The sequence below is a fragment of the Monodon monoceros genome, unplaced genomic scaffold, assembly GCF_005190385.1.
Source record: "Monodon monoceros isolate NGI ecotype Baffin Bay Population unplaced genomic scaffold, NGI_Narwhal_1 Super_Scaffold_18, whole genome shotgun sequence".
NCBI classification, from domain to species: domain Eukaryota; kingdom Metazoa; phylum Chordata; class Mammalia; order Artiodactyla; family Monodontidae; genus Monodon; species Monodon monoceros.
This window is the reverse complement of record NW_021703774.1, coordinates 119,553,864-119,574,802: the sequence shown is the minus strand read 5'-3', so window position 1 is coordinate 119,574,802 and position 20,939 is coordinate 119,553,864. Positions and strand designations below refer to the sequence as shown.

The 20,939-nt window shown below is 35.5% G+C and overlaps 1 protein-coding gene across 2 annotated transcripts in view; it reads right to left on the bottom strand.

The window, feature by feature from the left end:
* NEGR1 (neuronal growth regulator 1) overlaps positions 1-20,939 on the bottom strand; it is a 902,823-nt gene that overhangs the window by 192,610 nt on the left and 689,274 nt on the right. For both annotated transcript variants that reach the window (XM_029230110.1, XM_029230109.1), the window contains one exon: positions 3,098-3,218. In XM_029230110.1, coding sequence (XP_029085943.1) covers positions 3,098-3,218 — 121 coding nt within the window. The remainder of the gene's footprint in view (positions 1-3,097; positions 3,219-20,939) is intronic.

Below are 20,939 nucleotides of genomic sequence, written 5' to 3'. Positions count from 1 at the left end.
AAATAAAACTCAAGATCTAGTAAAAACTATGCTCTGCTCCGACAGTCTCTGTCAGCCTCATGCTCCTGGTAATGACCTTGAGGTCAAGAAAACAACTTGAAAACGTGGTGTATCTGTTTCTTTTCTGTCTGGTTACCTTGACTCCATTATTTCTGTGTCTTTGATGAAACCAATTGGGAAAGTATAAGTGAGTGTTCGTACGTGCAGTCTTTTATTTTGCTAACTTGTAAATTACCTCCAATGCCTTTACCCTGGCATTTAACATTGATATTTCAAATTATTTTTGATAGACTCTGAGGTCCCATGAACAATACTGGGTGTCATAGTATAAGGGTTAAATCCACAGACTCTGCATGAATATTTGCAAGACTTCCTGGGCTCAAATCCCAGCTCTGTCACTAACTATAGACTTGTGCAAATTACTTAAAAACACTGTGCTTTTGTTTCTCTTCAGCAAAAGGTGAGTAGTATCTATCTTATAGGTTTGTTGTGAAAATAAAATGGGTTAATGTTAAATATCAGGTGCTCATTACATAGTTTTTCTTTGCTTTTTTTTTTTTTTTTTTTGTGGTACGTGGGCCTCTCACTGTTGTGGCCTCTCCCGTTAAGGAGCACAGGCTCTGGACATGCAGGCTCAGTGGCCATGGCTCACGGGCCCAGCCGCTCCATGGCATGTGGGATCTTCCCAGACTGGGGCACAAACCCGTGTCCCCTGCATCGGCAGGCGGACTCCCAATCACACATAGTTTTTCATTTTGATGAAATAAATATTTTAAATGGCCTGGGCCCTTTAGATAGCACGGTAGATGCTCTTAGTGAGTGTAACAACAATCATTCAGCAAGCAGAATTTTTCTCTCTCTTACTCCCTGCATATACTCAAACTTGCTTTTCTATAATTTTAAGAGGAATTTATATATTCTAGTGGTATTTGAGAATTTGAATATTTCCTCAAATATAACTCTAACAAATGATAAATGTATACTTCATTCTGAAGTGAAAATATGTTTGCCTTTGATAAGTGCATTTGATTTTCATAGCGGCTAGATTTTCTCATGTGTGAGTGTATTGGGGAGGGGCACTGACTGGGGGTAATCTATCTACCTTTTTTAGCAGTGATTCTAAACTCCTTTGAAAATCTAATAAAAGCTATAGTCCATCTCCCCACTTGGAAAAACAAAAATCACTGAAGCTATGACTGTGGACACCAATTGGCTCTTTGCTACCTTTGCTATAGGCCAAGAAAGTAGGCTGAGGATTGTCGTAGCCTGTTTTGACAATAGCCACTGAATTTAGGAAAGGGGAAGGGAGAGGTATAGCAAAAAAAATTATTAGAAACAAAATGGACTTTAGCAAAGGAGTTCTCACTTGTGCTGCTAACAATAATTCTGCTTGTTAGCCTTTAAGAAAGGTATGACACAGTTTCAAAAGTGACTTTGAAAGATACGTAAAATAATTTAAGTCAATTTTTAAGACTGTGCTTTGCGGAGAACCAGAGATGGGGACGAGGGGCTGCAAGGACATCCTAATGGAAGGGCAGGCTCAGAGCAGATGGAACTGAGGCTCCATTCACCCTTACTTTCACAGATGTTACATATTGGGCTTCCAAAAAGATTGCATTTGAACAAAGTGTTTCATAATTTTCAAAGAATTGAGAACCACTCTCCCAGATGTTTATCTCTAAAGATCTTCACAAACTGAAGACTTCCCAGCCTGGATTATCAGAATCTGAGGAAGGTTATATTGTCAGATATGTAATCCTGTAACATGGGACAAGGGTGACCACGGACCAGTTTATCTAATTCTAGGTATATAAAAATATAGGGGCTTCCAGGAAGATACAAAGATTTAGAATTAGTAAAAGCATTAATTAATTAGTAAAAAGAAGTAGTAATTGAGCAGCCCAAATTGTAGAAGAGGTTGCATAAAAAACAACTATGAAAATTTTTAGGTAAAACCACTGTCAGTTATCCAAAACAAATGAGATAGCTATGGGGATATCTTTTATTGTTAAGCCTGATGTTGAAAGAGAATATCTTCCATAAATCCTCTTTTGATTACAGTTTAAGAAACAAAATACCTGCTTATGTCACATCCATACTCATCCATTGTGGCAACATCTAAGTTCTTATGTGATTTCACCTGTTTTCTGTTCAGACGTTTAGCTGTAATTAGTTATGAGCCATGACACTAATAAATAAACCCCATACGTATATGTTGAATAGTATGAGATTGCCAACATTTAGCCTTTTTGAGTGAAAAATGGAAAGTTCATATGGTCCAAACTAACATTTTCTTGAATACATCCCTTCCCTAGTTTTGAAGCAAAAAAATATATATTATAGATAATACCCTCCCCTCTGCATTACATCTGCCATTTTACCCAGGGGGGCCTATTCTTCTTTGATGGCTTGATAAGAGCAGGTAAAGAGATCTGACTGAGCCCACTGGTTGAAAGTAAAGAGGAAGTCATCAAGTTCTGTCTTCTCTTGTTCAACAGCTCTTGCTAAGGCTTTCTGAAGCTCCCCAAGCTCCTCTGAAGTTAGAGTAGTCCTCAAATCCCCTTGGTTAGTCATTCAACCATGTATTTTATCCCTCTACAGTCCCTTTAGTGATAGAATACTTAAATGCCACATTCTATGAAACAAAATGTTAAAATGACTTGTGGGAGAGGGAAGCAGGTGAAAGGGTTGAGGATTTTCAAGGAAGCCAGGCGGAGTCCGCAGCTCTGACTGCTTTTGGAGTGCTCTCATGGAAACTGTGCCCAAGTCCTTTAAGAGCTGGTTTATTTCCCAAGTAAACATGGTTGCCGGCAAGAGCAATGGTGTGCTGGCTCAGAAGGGAGGGAAAGAAATGAAATGTACCAGTGATGGGGGATTTGAAGGCATTTCTGAGATCATATAAACCAAAGTGGACATTTCTTCTGGATGCTGTTAGCCACTCATCCCCACCACGTGGGCCTCTTCAGTTTGCCTGCCCGAGAAAAGGCTGCTGAGAATCATTCAAGCCAGTTAAAGAAACTGCTTAAAGTAAATATCTGAAACACAAACACATTAGCTCAAAGTGCTTGAAACAGAGTAATAATCACAAGGTCCTTACTTCTTCTCTCCTTTGTACCATTCAAAGGCCGGAGGCGGCACACCCGCACCTTCGCATCTTATCAATCCACTGCGTCCCGGGGCCACAGTGCCAGATTTAATTTCCTGAATCGTAGGAGCAACTGAAAAAGAAACAAAGAAAGAAAGAAACTGCGGGTAAGTTAAAATAATCTTCAACCAAAATATAGAGCACACATATTTTTATTCCTTCTATATTCAAAGTAATCTTATGTCTGATAGGCCAATGCATCACATTTTCAGTGTTTTTTGCTTCTCTTACGAAACCAGTCATTTTCAGCTTCATTTTTCAAGTTGGACAACAGATGAATGTTCCCAGGGAGTGCAGAGTAAATGCAATACATTTTGGCCTTGCTTCCTATTGGAAAATGGCATTGTTGAGGGGAACATTTCATCTGTACTCCAGTCAAACTACACTCCAATAATAGCTCTTATTCACTGAGTGATGGCTGGGAGCAAGTCAGGGGGTTTGGTGCTTTATGTTCATGATTTCCTCACAGAATACTCTAGGCGAGATGGCATTATCCCAATTTTACAGATGTGAGAACTGAAACTCAGAGAGGTTAAATAATTTGTCTAAGGTCACACAGCTACTTAGCTTCAGAGTTTGGATTTGACGTCAGACATGTTGACTCAAAGTCTGAGTTCTTTCCATATTCTGTGGTTTTCCCTACTCCCTATGCTTTAGCACATTAGTGATTTTTTTAAATGTGGTTCCTTCTACCTAGAATGCTATTCTTCACCATTTCTACAGATCCAAGACCCAAATTTAGGGGTCACCATTTCTATACTCTTCCCTGTTGCTCTGGCTGGAAATACCTTTCCCCTTTGAGTAGTTTATCTAAATCTCTCATACAACACACTTTCTATATTGTATTGTAATTATTTATGGGTATGCCAGGCGTCTTTGTCGCTGCCTAAAGGCAGGGTAAATATCTGATTCATCTCTGCATATTCAGAGGTCAAAGCACAGTGTCTGGCACAAAATGATGCTTAAAAAGCTTCATTATATATAATATATAATATATATATATAAAATATATATATTATACATAGCATAGCCATTTCTTTTATTGATCAAAGAGTTATTGAGCCATTGATACATACCAGGCCTTTCTCAAGGCACAAGCAGTTAAACTCCCTGACATGATAAAGCTTACATTCTAGACAGGGGTGGGGTGGGGGGTGGGGGTGGAGGGGGGGGTGGATGGGGAGACAGAGTATCAGCAGTAAATAAAATAAATAATTTAAATAAAATGTTAGAAGAAATATCGAAAAAAAAAAGCATTAGAGCAAGGTAAGAGGAATTAGAGCAAGGAAAGGGTTGCAATTTTATAAAAGCTAATCTGAGTAGGACTCATTGACAAGGAAAGATTTAAGCAAAGATGATGTAGATGAGCGAGTTTGCTATGTGAGTATCTGGAGAAAGAGCCTTACTGGTAGAGGGAACAGCTTGCAGTAAGGCTCTGAGGCTGAAGCAAGCCTGGTTCAGTTGAGAAATAGCAAGGAGATCAGTGTGACTGAAGCAAAGAGAAAGAAGGGGCAGTAGCAGGAGACAGAGTGTGATGGTTCATTTTGCATCAACTTGATTGGGTCATAGAGCATCCAGATATTTGGGTGTGACTGTGAGGGTATTTCTAATGTGATTAGAATTTGAATCAGTGAATTCAGTAGCATACTGCCCTTCCCATGTTGGGTGCACATCATACAGTCAATTGAAGGCCTGAATAGAAAAGGCAGAGGAAAGGAGACTGTCCCTTCTCTACCTGACTGCTTGAGCTAAGGTATCAGTCTTCTGCTCTCAAACTGAGATTTACACAACTGGCTCCCCTGGTTCTCAGGCTTTTGGACTTGGACCGAACTATACCACTGACTTTCCTGGGTCTCTAGCTTGCAGACAGTAGTTTGTGGGACTTCTCAGCCAGCTAAGAAGTAAACCATTTCCTCATAATATAATCTCTCTCTGTCTCTGTCTCTCTCTATATATGTACATCATATATATACATCACATATGTATGTATGTATATGTGTGTATAGGTATGTGTGTGTATATAGATACACACATATATTATGGGTTTTGTTTGTCTGCAGAACCCTGAATAATATATGGAGCCAAAGGAGGAAAGATCATATAGGACCTTGAGGGCCATTTTAAGGACTTGGCTTCTACTCTGAGTGAAATGGTGAACCACTGCAGAGGAGGGATATAATCTGACTTTTGTTTTAAAAGTATCACATCACTCAGGCTGCCGTGTTGAGAAGCGACCACTGCGAGGCCAGGATGAAAGCTGTTGCAGTAAGAAGACAAGTGATGTTGGGAGCTCATACCTGGGTGGTAGCACCTGAGGCAGTGGAAAGTGACCAGCTTTGGGGTCTATTGTGAAGTTGGAGCCAACATGATTTCTGGACAGACTTTTTATAAAAAACGAGGGTGATTTCACTTGACTTAAATAGAAAGTTAGAAATACCTGTTGATTGAGATGGGTTAGACTGGAGGTAGATGAGTTTTGGAGGGAAACATTAGGAGTTGTATGCATGTGTCATGTTTTTTTAATAGACTATTTTTAGAGCAGTTTTAAGTTCACACAAAATTGAGTGGAAGATGCAAAGATTTCCCATATACTCCTTTCTCTAACACATGGATAGCCTCTCCATTGTCAATATCTCCTTCCAGAGTGGTACATTTGTTGCAAGTGGTGAACCTGCACTGACACATTATTATGACTTAAAGTCATAGTTTACATTAGGGTTCACTCTTGCTGCTGTACATTCTATGGGTTTGGACAAAAGCATAATGACACATATCCATCATCACTATACCGTACGAAGTATTTTCACTGCCCTTAAAACCCTCTTATTCCTAAATTTTCCTATATCTGCCTATTCATTTTTTACTACCTCACCACCCTCATCAACCACTGATTTTTAAATTTTCTCCATAGTTTTGCTTTTTCCAGAATGTTAAATAGTTGGGGTCATATAGCATGTAGCCTTTTCAGCTTGGCTTCTTCACTTAGTAATATGCATTTAAGGTTCCTCTACGTCTTTCCATGGCTTGATAACTCATTTCTTTTTAGCCCTGAGTAATATTCCATTGTCTGTATGTACCACAGTTTATCCATCCACCTGCGGAAGAACTTCTTAGTTGCTTCCAAGCATTGGCAATCATACGTAAAGCCACTCTAAACATCTATTTTTTGTGTGGAACTAAGTTTTCAACTATTTTGGGTAAATACCAAGAAGTGCAATTGCTGGATTGTATGGTAAGAGTATGTTTAGTTTTGTAAGAAACTGACAAACTATCTTCCCACCAGCAACGTATGGGAGTTCCTGTTGCTCCATGTCCTCACTAGCATTTGGAGTTGTCAGTGCTCCAGATTTTGGTCATTCTAATAGGTATATAGTGGTATCTCATTGTTTTAATTTGCATTTCACTGATGATATGATGTGAAGTGTCTTTTCATATGCTTATTTACCATCTGTATATCTTTGGTGAGGTCTTTGGTTCATTTTTAATTGGGTTGTTTGTATTATTTTTATTGTGTTTTAAGGGTTCTTTGTATATTTTAGATAACAGTCCTTTATCAGATGTGTATTTTGCAAATATTTTCTCTCAGTCTGTGGCTTGTCTTTTTATTTTCTTGATATTGTGTTTCACAGAGTCAAAACTTCTCATTTTAACGAGGTCCAACTTATCAACTATCTCTTCCATGAATTGTGCTTTTGGTATTGTATCTAAAAAGTCATCACCAATCCCAATGTCATCTAGATTTTCTCCTATGCTATCTTCTAATTTTATATGCATGTCATTTTCCATAAATATTTTCTTTCCTACCAATTTACATTTAACATAATACATATTTCAAATAACACTATGGGAAACAGTTCAATATAACAGGAACCTAGAAGGTGCAAATACTAATTCATTCAGACAAAAGATCTGAGTAAGTGTGCACTTTGGATTTATTTTAAGTTTTTTTAGAAAGCAATAAAAAAAGTACAGAGTTTAATGAATTTTCAATATGCAGTGAAAGTGAAAACTGTAAACACTCTTACAACAGAATATTGCCTTTCATTTTAAAAATACCTGAGCAGAGTAATCATTTTCTGTTAAGGGTGATACTTCACTTTGAAATTATAGCACCTCTATTTCTCTGTGAGATTCTTATTCTTAATAGTAAAGGTTCAATTGGAAAAAAACTTGCAAATAAATATTTTTATAAAAGTGCTTGCTAATAACTTGGTGAAAAATAATAAAAAATGATTACCAAAGAAGTTTGAATAAGAAAATGTTATGAGATAATACACATACACACATTTATAAATACACAAATACAAACACATGCATATCTCTAACTCAATATAAGGAACAATTTGATAAATTTTAACTTTCTTTTTTAAGCAAAGATTCACATCCCCCCCTTATAAGGCAATAAAATTACAAAAGATATTTATAAATGAAAACCCTCTTATTGTCAATTACTATGATACTCTTTTGCTTGTGAGAAGTATAAGTAAGATTATATTTTTACTCTTGTTCTCCCAGGCTTTCATCTCTTTCTCTCTGTCTGTCACACTAAGAGGCCATAATCTTTTATGATATCCAACTATTATTGAAGATGAAATAACATATGCAACAGGAGATCCATCACAAGCTTCTATTGATAACCTGGTTAGTTTAATTACTCCTTGTTTGTCAATGGGGCCATGACTCATTACAAACAAAACCATGAAATCCGGAACATTGCCTGAAAACCCAGGCATAATGAACCGAAATAAAAATCTAATTTGTTATTAAAAGGCTATTATGCAGTACAGTGTGCATATGGCTCAGCACTAGGTACCATACAAGTTAAAGGGGCATGATCATGTTGTCTAGGGGGTTCACAGGCTGCTGTGAAGGACACTGAAAATGGAGAGATACTAAAATGACATATGGAAGCCTAGATAAAGAACAAAACAGGAATTAACACTTGTGAATAAGAAAAAGGCCTAAGAGCATTTTATGTGTTAGAGAATTAAAAGGCTATGGGGTGTAAGTAATAAATATGCAGAGGGGAGTCTTAAGTAGATTTCATTTTGAGGTTAAAATTATAAACTTGAACTTGAAAGCTGTACTGATTTTTCTTGGGGACATGAATGAACCCTTATGCTATTATTTTGCCTCTTCTGAAAATGACTATTCAAGAGGAAGAGGATTCATCCACTTATTTATTCTTCATTCCTTCATCAATTCAACAAGTATTTTTACTGGGGACTACATTAATGAAAAAGTAACATTCCTGGTCTCACAGGGCTAATATTCTTGACTTTGTATGTGTGTGTGCATGTACATGAATATGCAAACAGTAAATACATAAATACAGAGTACAAGAACCATATGAACTAAGATGGAAATTGAGCAGGGTAAAAGAAAAATGAATGCAAAGTGGGTTATTTTATATGGTGCAGTTACAGAGCTCCTTATTGATAAGGCAATATTTGAGCAGAGAATTAAATGATATGAGGAAAGGAATCATGTGGTTATTTGTAGGAAACTATTAAAATAAGAGGAAACAGAAAAGTCAAAGACCCTGAGTTGAGACCATTGAGGTAGAAACATGCTCAACAAGTTTGAGGAGCAGCAAAATGGTCAACATGACTTGAGCAGGTGAGAGGAAGAATCCAGAAGAGAAGGTTGGGTGGGTAGCTGGAACTCAGATTCGGAGGGTCCGGTAGCCCATGGTAAAGCCTTTGAATTTTATTGTAAGAAGATGAGGTTTTGGAGATTTTGAGCAGAGGTGGGACATGGTTTGATTAACATTTTATGCAGATATTTTGGCCAATGTATGGAACATGTTCTGCATAGAGGCAGAAGAGGAAACAGGCAGAACAGCTAGGAAGCTGATGTAGTAATCTTTAGGATGATGAGAAAATCATTGGCCAATCCACAGAAAAGGCAGGAATTGAGAGAAAATTTAATTAAATAGATCATTGGTCACATTGGACCTGAGTCAACTCATTTTAGTTAACTGGCAGTGAGAAGGCATTTTTAGTGAAACTCCAAGTTTACACCATTCTGAACCACATTACTTTGTATAAATAAAAGAGTTATATGGCCACTGAAATGTCTAATTAAACCCAATAGGTTTCTTTTCTAGAGCACATCCTAGAGACTGTGATGTCCATATATGCCTTATGAATCTCTTATAGTATGGAGCTTTTCCAAATTTATGAGACCACAGAATTATAGAAAATTTTATATTGGAGTTCCTGTGGGCCTAATAATTCTTGGGACATATTCTGGATATGCTGGACAGTTGGAAAAGTAGATGTCTAATGTCTATTCCACATCCTATATTATGTGATACATGAGTTTTCAAGTCAACAGTCATCACCGGTTCAACAGACTTCTGTGTGCTTATGAGCTATAATGGACTAATGAGTTTTATGTGATGAAATTATTTGCATCAGAAGGATAGGCTCACTTGTTTGCTAGAAATATATACCTCATAACAATTATGACTAATTAAATCTCCAGCTGGAGCTGTAACAGTGAATTTTATGTATGCTTGGTTAAGTTGTACCAAACACTCATTTTCCACGAGAATGTTCCATGTTTTAGGAAATCATATTGGGCTCTTCCTACAAAAGACAATCAAATGGTAAAACCTGAGTGGTTGCTCGCAGGGCTTATTTCTTTCACCTTCACTATAGGCATTTTTATTTCTGGAACTGTTTTTCCTTCCACAGAGATAGTTTTTTTGTTCTACTCAGATGTAACTTCTTTTAATTACACCAAAGCAGCAAAGAAGGTGATTACTTGGGCCCCTCAAATTCATAAGTACAAAGGCATCCTTTGGAATAGACTGATTTATGTGCAATGCTGAAATTTAGGCATCCCGCCCTTGTATCAAATTGTATATGGTTGTGAGCTGAAACAATTGCACAGTGAAAAAAAATCAATTTCAGACGAATGTTATTGGACAGATGTGGGGAATGGCAAAGGACAGATGTTGGGGAAGGTCAACAGTGAAAGGGTCAAGAAGGGATATTTAACACCTGTGTGATTAGATGCTCATAAAAAAAATGAGTCTTCCCTTTTCATCTACTCAGTGGGATTATTTCCTTTTATTGTTTAGCCAGTCATTTCAGGATGAAGATAATTAAAGGTTCTTCATTCAAAACTCCAGGCTCTGCAGGTGCAAGCAACAGAACCTCTGTGCTTGGCACCCAACAAGCCTAATCCAGATTCAAGTTTTCTTAGTTACATGACAATAGCCACAAAGACCTTCCTCTCTTGCCATCCTCAATGGGAGCTTTGGTTTTGTACAAAGTCTTATTATCAAAAAAAAGAGTGAATTGGAGAATTGCTTTAATAGCTTTAGTGAAGTAGCTTCAGTGAAACTTTAGAATTTCAAAGGCAAAAGAATTTGATCACCACCCTGCCACCTCAAAATAATGGACAATGATAAAGGTGCCATGTTAAATAATTACAACAATAAAGAAGAGTGAGAAATAATAATGAGAAGTGAATCATGAAGAAATCCATCCTAGAGAAGCTACATAGGAGAACACTGTGGTAAATAAGCATGTTGACCTTGGTCTAGATTCTGAAACTTGTGAGCTACATTAAGGCAGCCTTGGTCAAATGCAGTTTTTGAAAAAGAAAAATTAAGGTTTCCAGTACCTACCAGAGAACACATCATGTAAGACGTGCCTGCTCAACACGCTACTGTTACAGGTGAGGATGATGATAGTTGAAAAATTTCTTCCTTGAAGATAGGTTGTAACTCAGGGTGGGAAATATATGAAAATCTTTCCAAGGTTGTCATAGCTCTCACAGGAATGGATCACATGATCAATAAAAGATTTCTATGAAGCACATATGTCCTTATCTTATGGACTAATTTGATTTTAAAGAAAACTAAGAACTCCATACTCTTGCTAAGAGAAAATTAAAAAAAATATATCTAGTTAGTTTTTTTTTTTTTTTTTATTTAATCAAACTACTGTAGTATAGTTAAATCATAGTCTTCATGACATAAAGGACTTTCACATTGATTACACCTCTGGTCAGCTTTCACAGGGAGTGAAAATAATCCAGCTTGTAAGGTACTTCCTTCTTCCCCAAGACCTTAAACATTTACACAGTGGCAAAACAGTGTAGTAAAAAGGCCCCGCTTTGCAGTCAAGAAAAAGTGGTTCTAACATTTATCATCTGAGTTACTTAACGCTTTTAAACTCCAGTTTTTGCGTCTGTAAATAGTGCCTACTTCATAAGATTGCTATACAGACAACGTAAAACACTTCTTTTAAAGTACTTACCCTAGTGTTTTGCACTGAGCAGTCAATAAAATCTTTGGCTATTATTAAACAGAAGTATTACAAGTGAATAGGGTATCACAGCTATGTTCCCTTTAAGAGCATAGAATCATGATAAGATACAGATAGAAAAGGAAACTAAGTTTTTTTTGTTGTTTTTTGGTTTTTTTTTTTGAATCATTGTCTTTGTGCTGCAAGCATGTGATTAATTTAATTCAAAGCTAGACTAGTATATCACTTTTTACTCTCCCAGAATTCCATCATTATCCTGCTTTTTTACTGTAGTTAACCAAGAAAAATTTACCTGGTAATGCATTTGTGGCAGACCTTGTCTTATGTCTCATTGACCAAGAAGTAAGAGGCTTGGGTTCAACAATGATAGAAAATCAAAAGTGTATGGAACACATAGATGTCCCTTCTAGAAAGATGTGTAACTGTGGAGGTATGTCATGTGTTAGGGCATATACAAAATCAACGTACTAATTCAGTTAAGCATATGATGAGGTCATTTTCTCTTTCAAAAGAATGACAATGATAAGAATTTTGCATGTAAACTAAACTTCAACATTCAATATTCATTATGACAGTGTACTAAGCTGTGATCTCTAATTCCCTTATGTTTACACAGGTGTGTAAAAAGTAAAATATTTTGTAAAAAAAATCCAGAGCTAAGATCTATAACTGCGTAGGAAGTCTGATTTTAGGGGCATTGGTGAAGGTCCTAGCACTGGTCCCCTAAACCCTCAAAGAAAAATCTGTGCATTGTTTAACATTACAACATAAGGGATTCTTTTCCTAAACTCATGGTTTAATGCTATTGTAATATTTAATCCTTTCAAGGGAGTTGAATATACCTAAGCTTTTATTAGTCAAAAATATTGTGGTGTGAATGATCTTATATTGTGTTATGAGTGTACATCTGTGAGAAGCCATTTAAGGATGGATGGTTATGTTATTTGTGACTCATGAAGAAGTAGATAAAAGAACAGGAGAGAAAGGGTTATATAATGAGAAGTTTGTTCGTGATGAGGCAGAATTCATTCATATCATGCTTTTGGCAAGGGTCGGCACTACTGAAATTACAGCCTGAAGTAGCTGTCCCCTTGTAGTCAGCAATGCTCACTCCAGTGATGCATCCACTGTAAAATATGTCTGAGATTTATTGGGCCACTAGCTGTATCAATAGGAATTAAATGGTTCACTGTTTTCCTAGCTGTTCACCAGACTTTCTTTCTTTAGACTTCATTCATGATTTGCTCTCTTCTCTGTTGTCAGTCATGCTGAATTATAGCTGTATGTGATTGATTTGGATACACTGAACAAGTTTGCAAGAACTGTGAAGTTGGGATTCTCTAAAGGCATCTCTTTTCCCAGCACATATGATCCTGTAACAAAAGTTGTCCATCGTACAAACCTTCAAATTCTTAAATATTTGAATGCATTCTTCTCATATTGAAGCTGTTATAAATTTCCTGATATAAAAATTATTTTTTAGTGAATCCTCCCCCCACCAAAAAAAAAAAAAAAAACAACACAGATTAGAAGAATTCAGATGCTTTCTATAGATTACCTGTAAAATATGAAAATATCCTTGGGACTATTTCTCTCATGGGGAAAATTTTCTAGTTGTATTAATCAGTTAAGATATGCTGTTTAAGCCTCTATTATGTTTATTGTCATGCTTTAAGTCATGGTACATTTTTAAAGCTTAATATTAATCTGTCAGAATGTGAATAAACTAGACTTATATATAAATTTAAGATTTTTGCAGTTAATCAGTGTAAAATAAATGATAGCAATAAAGATTTAATCTGTAATAGATGGGGATAGCATTGGTAGAATCTTTCCTTAGGCTAATTTTTAAGCTGTTCATGTTTCCCTCTGGTCTCAGGGCCAGCTTCCTCCAAGGACCTACTGGTAAATCTGAAGGCACCAAGGACTCTTGGGATGGTATAACTTCTGACCTCTGCAGAATAATCACTGGATCAGATTTCTTAGTTGACTGAATGGTTTATTATTTCTTCTTGTTTCTGTGGCCTTCAATAATCTTAAAATAGCACATTTTAAAAGTTGATTAAAATTCAGTTATTAAAATTGTTTAATTCTGAGAAATGAATAATTCATATTACTAATATATTCTAAAGAATTACTTTCCAAACACACTGTCTTGGAGGGAAAGAAAAGAAAGCCTTTGAGTAGCTAGAAAAAAAAAAGGGCGGAAATTAAAGAAAAAATAAGATTTATATTACAGAAATCTAATTGTAAACTACCCATTTCTCCCTGCCCACTGCCCTCAAATGTATGAAGGAGAATGTTGGAAGTCTAGCAAGACTATAGGAAATATGTTAAGTGAATGAAATTTTCCAAGACTATAGGCACAGATTCTCTAGTAAGAAGATGAACATTAAACTGAACCACTTTTACCTCTTCATTTATTTCGAGTTGTCAATCAGCTGTGTGCTCCGACCTGCAACCTGGAGGTTTTCCTGTTATATTACTTCTACATGGTTCAAAGAGTAAAGCCACAGAGGTCATGACTGTGAAACAGATGTGCTTTATCCATAGACTTGCCATGGACTTATGAACAAGGAGAAAAACAACCTAGCAGGAAGTGATACTAGTTGTAGAATTGAGAGGTAGTTTTTCTTCCTATTTGAAAAACACAGTCTTGGACACTTCTATTTATGGAGAATGAAAGCTAAATCAGAGCAAACACAGTAAGTAGTAACTAAGACCAAAAGAATAAGAAGAAAAAGTGGGAGAGACATTGTGCCTACAAATAGTGTATCTTAAAGAAATTTAAAGATGTGGGACGGAGGGGTGGTAGAAAAAATGTAATTTTCAGAAACAGTAGTATGGGTTTATTTGGGACTAAGAATGTTTTACAAGGGAAAAAAATGTCATCCTTCTTGAAATGATTAAATAAAACGTGGTTTGAGAAAACTCTGCCTAACAGCAAAAGCAATTTGACAACTGATGGGTTTGTCAAGAAAGGAGAAGTCTGACTAATAAATAAGAAATTCCATGTCATCAACAGCAGCACATGAATAAATTATTAGCAAAAATGTTTAGGCTCTTTCCTCTTCTGCTCAGAAATATATATATATATATATATATATATATATATATATATATGCAGCTGATACCCTCCTTATAATCTCAATCTTATTTAGTGCCCTTTAAATCGAAATCACTAGATTCTTCTCTATTTACTGCTCTCATCCTGCAAAGCTTATCTCTGCATTTGATGAACAGTTGGTATTACCAGTTTAACAGTGTCATTACAAAATATTTCAAAGTCTTGAGGGAGTCAATAATATTGTAGGTTCTACCTTTAAAATGCATCTTATCACTCCTCACCACCCCATAACTCTCATGCTGGTGCAAGCTAACACTACTTCTTGCTTAGAATATTGCAAGTCTCCTAACTGGCCCCCTTGCTCTCTCCACAGGGCATTCTCAATATAGCTTATGTTTTTTCATCCCTTTATACTTAGTTAGATGAATATATATGTATAGATAATGCATAATGTATATTAATAATAAATAATAAATACATGTTGAATATATTTGTTATATATAAATATATTATATTTATTTATATATGTAATTAAATTTAATATATTCCTTATTTAGATATGGTTTGGAACAAAGCATCTGAAATTAAATAGCTAACTTTAGCATTTCATTTGTATGTATTATATACTATCACATGTAGTACTATATAACTCAGCATTAAAATACTATGTACCTGGGAAGCAGAGTTCTAGAAAAAATGCAAGCAGTATTTGTCTATGGCTTCCACCAATATATGGTGCCTAAGAAAGCAATCACAGATAACCTTTAGGCTTATGCCATGTTTCAGTCAGCTATTGCCACAATAATACTATGTAACAAATCACCACCTCATTTTGGTGACATGCAACAACCAACATCTATTTCTCACTTATGTGTCTACTCTGTCATAACACCCATTAGTCAAAGCAGTCACATGGTCAAGCCCATCATCAGTGGGGCTGCAAAACAGTATTCCATCTACATTTAGAGGAGGTTGGGAGTCAACATTGCCAAGGAACAATCTAGACTCTTACTTGTAAGTAGAATTTTCTTTTCTTTTCTTTTTTTTTTTGGCCACGCCACACGGCTTGTGGCATCTTAGTTCCCCAACCAGGGATCAAACCTGGGCCCTAAGCAGTGAAAGCATGGAGTCTTAACCACTGGACTGCCAGGGAATTCCCAAGAATTTTCCAAAGCCATTCAGGCTAAAAGTCTCTTCCATACTTAAGCCAAAGAGAGTTATATATGTCTGCCTTGAAAAGGAAAGTTTTTTATCTTCTGCTAAGGAAATGGAGTATCTGAAATGGATTATGGATTTCAGAGTAAGCTAATGTGAGGAATATCTGACTGAAGATATACCATAGAGAACAGAGCTGCCATGGAAACCAAAAGAATAGCAAGTGCTATGCAAACCAAGTACTGTGGAAAGCTAGCATGTCAGGAAGATGTTGTTAGAGCACCCCAGAAAGGCTGATGAGGACTCACTTTAGGAAGACTCCCCGCTTCTTCAGCCATTACAAATGAAATGCATTTGAAAATTGGGAGGTTTTTCCATGTTCCTGTATCATCTAATGACAATAATTTTTCTTGAGTTATTGTCTGTTCTCTTAATCATTTATTTACTCAGTGCTATTGGTCAAGAATAGATTAAAACAACTCTTGCCTTAGAGAAGCTCAGGGCTCTAGTGGAATTAAAAACTGGCCAACGACGTGTCATAATCTTCTGTGTTTCTTTAACGCCTAGCCCAGTATGAGGGACATAGTGAACACTTAAAAAATTTTCATTGAATAAATGAATGTGATGAATGATAATTTCTATAAAATATTATAATTCTATGACTTGCTATAATTAATCCTCCAGGTTTTTCAGCTCAATACAGTTAATTCCAATGAGTTAGATTCAATGTTGTGTTTATTATGTTCATGTAATATATAATTGATACTTAAGTACATATGTATTATATTGGTAAATATTGACATCATTGCCATTTGTAAATAATATATATTTCTTAAAGAATTTTCTAATAAAGACATTTTTTTGAGCAGCATATGGAAATAACAAAATTTGGGGCATATTTCACCTAAGATGTAATCTAAAGCTAAAAATTTCTTTGAAAAAGTTCTACGTTCTAGAAATAAAGGGCTGTATGTTGGCCAAATAAATGGATATGCTTGCTAAGGAAATGAGTATTCATTTTGACTAGAAATCCTTGTTGTTAGTTGATCTGAAATATATTTATGAGTCCAAACAATTTATTTACTTTGTGTATAAATTGCAGGATATGATTATAAACTAGAAAGGTGACCTGTATATACTGGGCATATTAGAAGCTGTTTATATGTTTGTGTATAAAAGAAGCAGGATGAATGGTTCCAGAACAATGTTAGAAGCAATGTGTCCTGCTTCCATTATCATTTTGGTTAAATGCTCAGTTTAGGATTTCTGCCTGAATCTGATTTCACCATTTTTTTTAAAAAGTGGAAATTCATATTAGGAGGTGAGTATGACTATAATGTAAAAAGTGTAAAGACTTGTCAAGACAATGCTCCCTGTTGGGTCTATTATCTTCAGGCTCTTTCCAGTGTGTTCCACTGTGTGCCCCATGAAATAATGGTCCATTATGGTTTTATGTTCTTCTTACTGAAGTAATCCTATGAGGTGGTCTAATAGCATCAAATAACTATTTCAATGTGGTTTTGTGCATGTGTGTGCCTGTGTGTATTAGCTTTGTTCCTTCCAAATTGAAATAAGCCTGTATTTGGTAACTAAACCAAATGTTTCCAGGGCATTTTAAATGCATAATTCATAAAAAACAAAAATGGTAAAACAATGTACAGACTCTACTGGCATTCATTTAGCTATAGAAAATATGCAAAACACTAGGTAGAACAGGTTTTGTGTTTTACACTTTAATGAACTTTGGGATTTTCATGCATATTAGTTATGTTGCCCTAATTACTCATTATAATTCTAATGTGCATTTTATATTTAATTGCAATGCTTATAAAGATTTGGTATGGACAGTAAATTATTATAACTAGCATGTGCATAACGATTATGAACTGAATTTATTAACTTTTATACCAGGATTCTGTGTTAGTAACTTTCAGTTTCACCTTGGTGATTAACCACATTGTCTGATTAAACAAATATTTGTGTGGAATTAATTGTAAATGTCAAACTTTTTTGCTTTTTGCCAATTTTCATCAAATTTTATTTTTAGTTTCCTTATTTAATTACTAGACAAGCTCATTTCAAAATATTAAAGTGTTATTACTTTTCTTAATTATTTAAAAGACTGTAAACTTGTTAACACATTTCAACAGGGAGCCCAATGTCAGATGATTAGAAGTTTTCTGCTAGGGTAGGTAAAGCTAAATGGTTTTCCAAGATATCAGCTAATTTATATCCTAAACACAAAAGTATGCGATTTAAAAAAATTCTCATATCTTATTAACATTAAGAATTTGGCTTCTATCAACAAGAATTTCTCTTCCCATTTGGCACAGTGCATTTCCACAAGTCTTAAATGTTAAGTTTTTGCCAAATAATTGATAATTAGAATGATAAAATTTTTTCTTGTAAAATTCACATTCATTTTTGGAGGAAAAAGAGTAACCAGAACCTGAATGTGAATTAGACAATAACTTTGTCAGATGAGGTCTACATTTTTTCGCTCCAGATATTTTTTCAACTACCATATGATCCAGCAATCCCACTACTGACCCAGGTAATATTTATCTTCAGTGAAAAAAAGGAGGGTATAAAAGACAAAGATTATATAAGATTTAGCAAGGAGGTTTTTAATCTGAGAATTTCCTAAATATAAACATCTATATAGTATAGCATTAAGGATTCAATTCGGATCTTAGCTTATGGATAGTTACTAGTTATGGGATGGTAGTCAAATATGGTAACATTTAAAATTTTAATTCCTGCCTATGTAATACAGGGATGATACAATCTACCTCAACAAGTCATTTTTGTGGCAATTCAATGAGATGTATATAAAGAATGAGTATGTCTTCTTTGGAGAAATGTCTATTTAGGTCTTCAGCCCATTTTTGGATTGGGTTATTTGTTTCTTTGATATTGAGCTGTATGAGCTGCTTGTGTATTTTGGAGATTAATCCTTTGTCAGCTGCTTCATTTGCAAATGTTTTCTCCCATTCTGAGGGTTGTCTTTTTGTCTTGTTTATGGTTTCCTTTGCTGTGCAAAAGCTTTGAAGTTTCATTAGGTCCCATTTGTTTATTTTTGGTTTTATTTCCATTATTCTGGGAGGTGGGTCAAAAAGGATCTTGCTGTGATTCATGTCATAGAGTGTTCTGCCTATGTTTTCCTCTAAGAGTTTTATAGTGCCTGGCTTTACACTTAGGTCTTTAATCCATTTTGAGTTTATTTTTGTGTATGGTGTTAGGAAGTGTTCTAATTTCATTCTTTTACATGTAGCTGTCCAGTTTTATGAGCACCACTTATTGAAGAGGCTCTCTTTTCTCCATTGTAGGCTCTTGACTTCTTTGTCATAAATTAGGTGACCATATGTGCGTGGGTTTGTCTCTGGGCTTTCTATCCTGTACTATTGATATATATTTCTGTTTTTGTGCCAGCACCATACTGTCTTGATTACTGTAGCTTTGTAGTATAGTCTGAAGTCAGGGAGCCTGCTTCCTCCAGCTCTGTTTACCTTTCTCAAGATTGCTTTGCCTATTCAGGGTCTTTTGTGTATCCATACAAATTGTAAAATTTTTTGTTCTAATTCTGTGAAGAATGCCATTGGTAATTTGATAGGGATTGCATTGAATCTGTAGATTGCTTTGGGTTGTATGGTCATTTTCACAATATTGCCAACAAACACATGAAAAGATGCTCAGCATCAGTAATCATTAGAAAAATGCAAATCAAAACTGCCATTAGGTATCACCTTACACCAGTCAGAATGGCCATCATCAAAAAATCTACAAACAATAAATGCTGGAGAGGGTATGGAGAAAAGGGAACACGCTTGCACTGTTGGTGGGAATGTAAATTGATACAGCCACTATGGAGAACAGTAGGGAGGTTCCTTAAAAAACTAAAAATAGAACTACCATATGATCCAGCAATCCCACTACTGGGCATATACCCTGAGAAAACCATAATTTAAAAAGAGTCATGTACCACAATGTTCATTGCAGCATTATTTACAATAGCCAGGACATGGAAGCAACCTAAATGTCCATCGACAGATGAATTGATAAAGAAGATGTGACACATATATACAATGACATATTATTCAGCCATAAAAAGGAATGAAATTGAGTTATTTGTAGTGAGGTGGATGGACCTAGAGACTGTCATACAGAGTGAAGCAAGTCAGAAAGAGAAAAGCAAATACCATATGCTAACACATATATATGGAATCTAGAAAAATGGTACTGATGAATCTAGTGGCAGGGCAGGAATAGAGATGCAGACGTAGAGAATGGATTTGAGGACACAGGGGGAAGGGAAGGCTGGGACAAAGTGAGAGAGTAACATTGACATATATACACTATCAAATGTAAAATAGATAGGTAGTGGGAAGCTGCTACACAGCACAGGGAGACCAGCTCGGTGCTTTATGACAACCTAGAGGGGTGGGATAGGGAAGGTTGGAGGGAGGCTCAAGAAGGAGGGGATATGGGGTTATATGTATACATATAGCTGATCCACTTTGTTGCACAGTGGAAACTAACACAACATTGTAATGCAATTATACTCCAATAAAGATGTAAAAAAAAAAAAAGAACGAGTATAGGGAAGGCCTGGCATATAATGCACATTTGAAAATGTGAGGTGCTTTCACACAAACACTATTGCCACCATGATTCAAAGTGATTATTTTTCAGAGCAATGTAGGCAGCTAACATTCATCTTCCTCAAATCCTCCAGTGTGATCTATCCATTGATGAATGTGGTATGTTTATATGTACACATCTAAGTACTTATGCATATATGTATTACATATTCATTTGTAGGTTATAGGTACATAAATATATGTATATATTTGCATAATTGTTTTATTAAAAACCACTAACTTGCCATTACTTGACCACTTAGGATATAGATATAAAATCTTATATACCGTTCCATTGTTTACCATGTACTTGAATTCCTAGTTCAACTTTTGCATTACTCTTATGAAAACCATCATCTATAGACTTTATGATACATATTTATGTATGCGATTAAATGATATTGTTGAATTTCTATATCAGTATCATAACTTTAATAGTAAAGCCATTATATATAATTATTATATTACTATGTGCAAATTATATTATACAATTATGCATAGAAAATGCATATAGTTGTATAGTAATACAGCATATTATTTTTATAGCGTCACTATCAATAGTAATGCTATTATCTAATAATGCTATATTATGTATCATAACTGCATAAGTCTTTTGAAGTATTTCTAGCAAGATTAAATTCTAAAAA